At 32.0% G+C, this 2,900-nt stretch overlaps 1 protein-coding gene across 1 annotated transcript; it reads right to left on the minus strand.

Annotated features, from left to right (window-relative positions):
- Nucleotides 1-970: 970 nt before the first annotated feature.
- On the minus strand, nucleotides 971-1,948 carry LOC107766263 (NDR1/HIN1-like protein 13). Its single transcript, XM_016585016.2, has one exon. It carries the CDS (start codon nucleotides 1,844-1,846, stop codon nucleotides 1,040-1,042), a length of 807 nt encoding a protein of 268 aa, XP_016440502.2. The 5' UTR covers nucleotides 1,847-1,948; the 3' UTR covers nucleotides 971-1,039.
- Between the last annotated feature and the right edge of the window lie 952 nt (nucleotides 1,949-2,900).

Here is a 2,900-nt window from a genome sequence, read left to right on the forward strand (position 1 = left end):
AAGAGAGGCATGAACCATGACTTTTCCGTGTGGATGAAATGGTCTCCTATGCCTACTTATAATTTAAATAGAAAAAATATAAATGACCCTGCAAAAATCTCTTTTGTATTATTTTCAGATATCTTATTTGTAAAAATAAAGATCTCTTGTAAAAAGATATAATTAATTTAGCTCATTCCTTTAAAACCAAACACATAAAGAAGAAACTGAAAACAGAAAACGACTCAATAAACAATGCAGCGAAACGAAGCATATCACTTAAAATTTAAAGACATTGTCATATGGTCAATCTTTTGAGGAAAAAAAGGAACAACTCATCATTTTTCCTTCCATCTAAAATCTCAAGTTCTAAAGTACACTATGCTTAAAACATTATCAAGCTGAATAAAAATGGGACAGAGAGCTCGTAGTAACTGCTAGTGCGGCTATGCAGTGGAAGGGAAGGAGCCTAAATCGACCCCCTTTTTTTTCCTTTGAAAAAAGCTGTAAGGAGTAAGGAGAAAAGGTGGTAGATAGAACTAAGGGAATAATCTATTTTGATTTGATAATGAAATTCATAACTTTCACGAACACGATATAAGAAGAAGTCAATAGCGCCTACAGACTTGCCAACGGACTTGTTTGACCTATTGAAATGTCAGCATAGACTTCTAGCACATGATCGGCTAGCTAGCTAATTGTGAGAGGAGCAATTGTGCAATGATTTATACTTTCCATCCTGATTCCTGTGAGAGGAGCAATTGTGCAATGCTTTTAAAAAATAAAAAAATAAAAAGGAGAATGTTTTACACTTTCCATTGTAGAAGTAAAATGAGGTAATCAATCATACAAGAAATGACACCCAAATTGGAAAAGAATTTAGAAAATTAGGTGGAGATAAATGAGTCAAAAAATGAATATAAATAGAGAAGAAAGAAGGCATAATTTTACAACAATAATAGTAATATAAGTATTGCATGATAATGAAAATTCATGCTTCTTAACCATTAAGATAATGGATTTCTGTTAAATTTCCCTTTCACTTGTTATTTTTTACATATTAGAAATCCGTTATACACTCATTGGCTAAAATCTTGGATTTCTTTGTCAACCCTTCCACGTCAAAATCACAAGTAATGGTCAAATCTTTCTTCATATTTTTAACCCAACTCTTAATCTCCATTTTCGCATGAATCATCAACGTCATTATTATTGGCTTCTTCTCATCTTCAAGGCTTTTCATAATATCACCAGGCAATTTTCCATTAGAACCAAAATCAAGATTAAGATGAATATTATTAGAAACCTCAGCTTTTTGTGAAATTGATGGATATTTCCCTTGTCCAATATCATGTTTCTTGAAAATAAGAGTAGCTTTCCCTTCTTTCCCTTCACCAAATGAAACATCCATTCTTTCATTTATATTTTTCACTTTCATATCAATCTCGAACCTTGAATGTTGCTGACGTTGATTTTTTTGGGCATGGCCATGACTAATAGGGTCCGTAACATTCTTGAGATCGATACCAATAATAGAAAAATTAGGACATTTAGGGATATACAACATGTGAATAACCGAAATTATAACACCAATAATGATACCAAATATAAGTAACCCTAATAGGATCCAACAACAACATCCAAATTTCCTATTGCTTTGATAATTATTATTAGGTTTACGATGACTTTCCACGATTTTTGTATTTTCTGGTGGTGGTATACGATAAATTTGATCTCTAGGAATTTGGACAATGTAGGTGTCCGATGATCGGTCCGGTGGGAGAGCTAGCGGGAGCGATGTTGTCGAAGAAAATTTGTTATTATTGTTGTTGTTATTGTTTCCGGCAGGTAAAATCCGCTCCTCCATGCGAGACCGAGGAGCGGTGGATGTAACAGGAATTGAGAAACAGAAAGGTTTGTGACAATATAAAAAAGATTTATGGTTATTTGCATGGGAATAAGGAGTTGGCCATTGGGATAGAAGGTTTGATTGAGATTTGACAGAAATTGTTGTTTCTTTGTTTTAAGAGTCTTTTGAAAACAAAAAATATCAAGTACAATCGTTAGATGACCTTTTTTTTGTCTTTTTAGTTACTCCGTATAAACGGGGCGGAGCTAGAATACCGATTATTGTTTTGGCCGAACCCATCCTTCAATTTAGTTCAAACCTAATATTTGTCTTAAAAAATTCATAGAATATATAAAAATTACTAATTTAAAACTACTAACTTAGAATAACTAGAATATCGAACTCATGAATTTTAAATTTTAGGTTCGTCTTTACGTAGACTTATTAAGGCTACATTTTTTAAAGAAAAACGAAGGTTAATGCCTCATATTTCTTATCTGAATTTTTTGTACTATAGTCAGCAGTGTCTCACAAGATTTTACTACTGCCTATTTTCTTTCTGTGGGCTGTATCCACTGAGGTAAATGGTAATGTTTCACATTCTCATATTATTATTCTTTTAAATCATACAGTATGTCTTAATTGTTCCAAAACCGATGAAACTTGGAGTCACATTAAATTAACTGAAACGGAAGATTAGAAGAATTAATTAGACTTTAATTTTTTAAGTATTGGTTTAATATCTGAGAGAAAGCTTAAACTATCTTATCTTATACATACAATACATTTAGAAACATTCTCTTCAACCAGAAGAAGAAATAATGACTACATCACGACTTTTTGTCCTTCTGATCTGTTTGATTTTAGCCTTTGCATCACTAGGTGATTGCTTGTTTATTTCTATGAGTTTGATTTGATATCGATGCAAAAATTATTACTAAATATATGATGAAATCTCGCACTTTATTTACTTTGAATCATATAACTGCTTAATTCTGAGGTATAAAAAAGAATTTTCGTAGTTGTTAATTTTACTTTGTGAAAATAGCATGGGCTAGCCAATTTTCGGACT

Source organism: Nicotiana tabacum, chromosome 13, assembly GCF_000715075.1.
Source record: "Nicotiana tabacum cultivar K326 chromosome 13, ASM71507v2, whole genome shotgun sequence".
NCBI lineage: Eukaryota > Viridiplantae > Streptophyta > Magnoliopsida > Solanales > Solanaceae > Nicotiana > Nicotiana tabacum.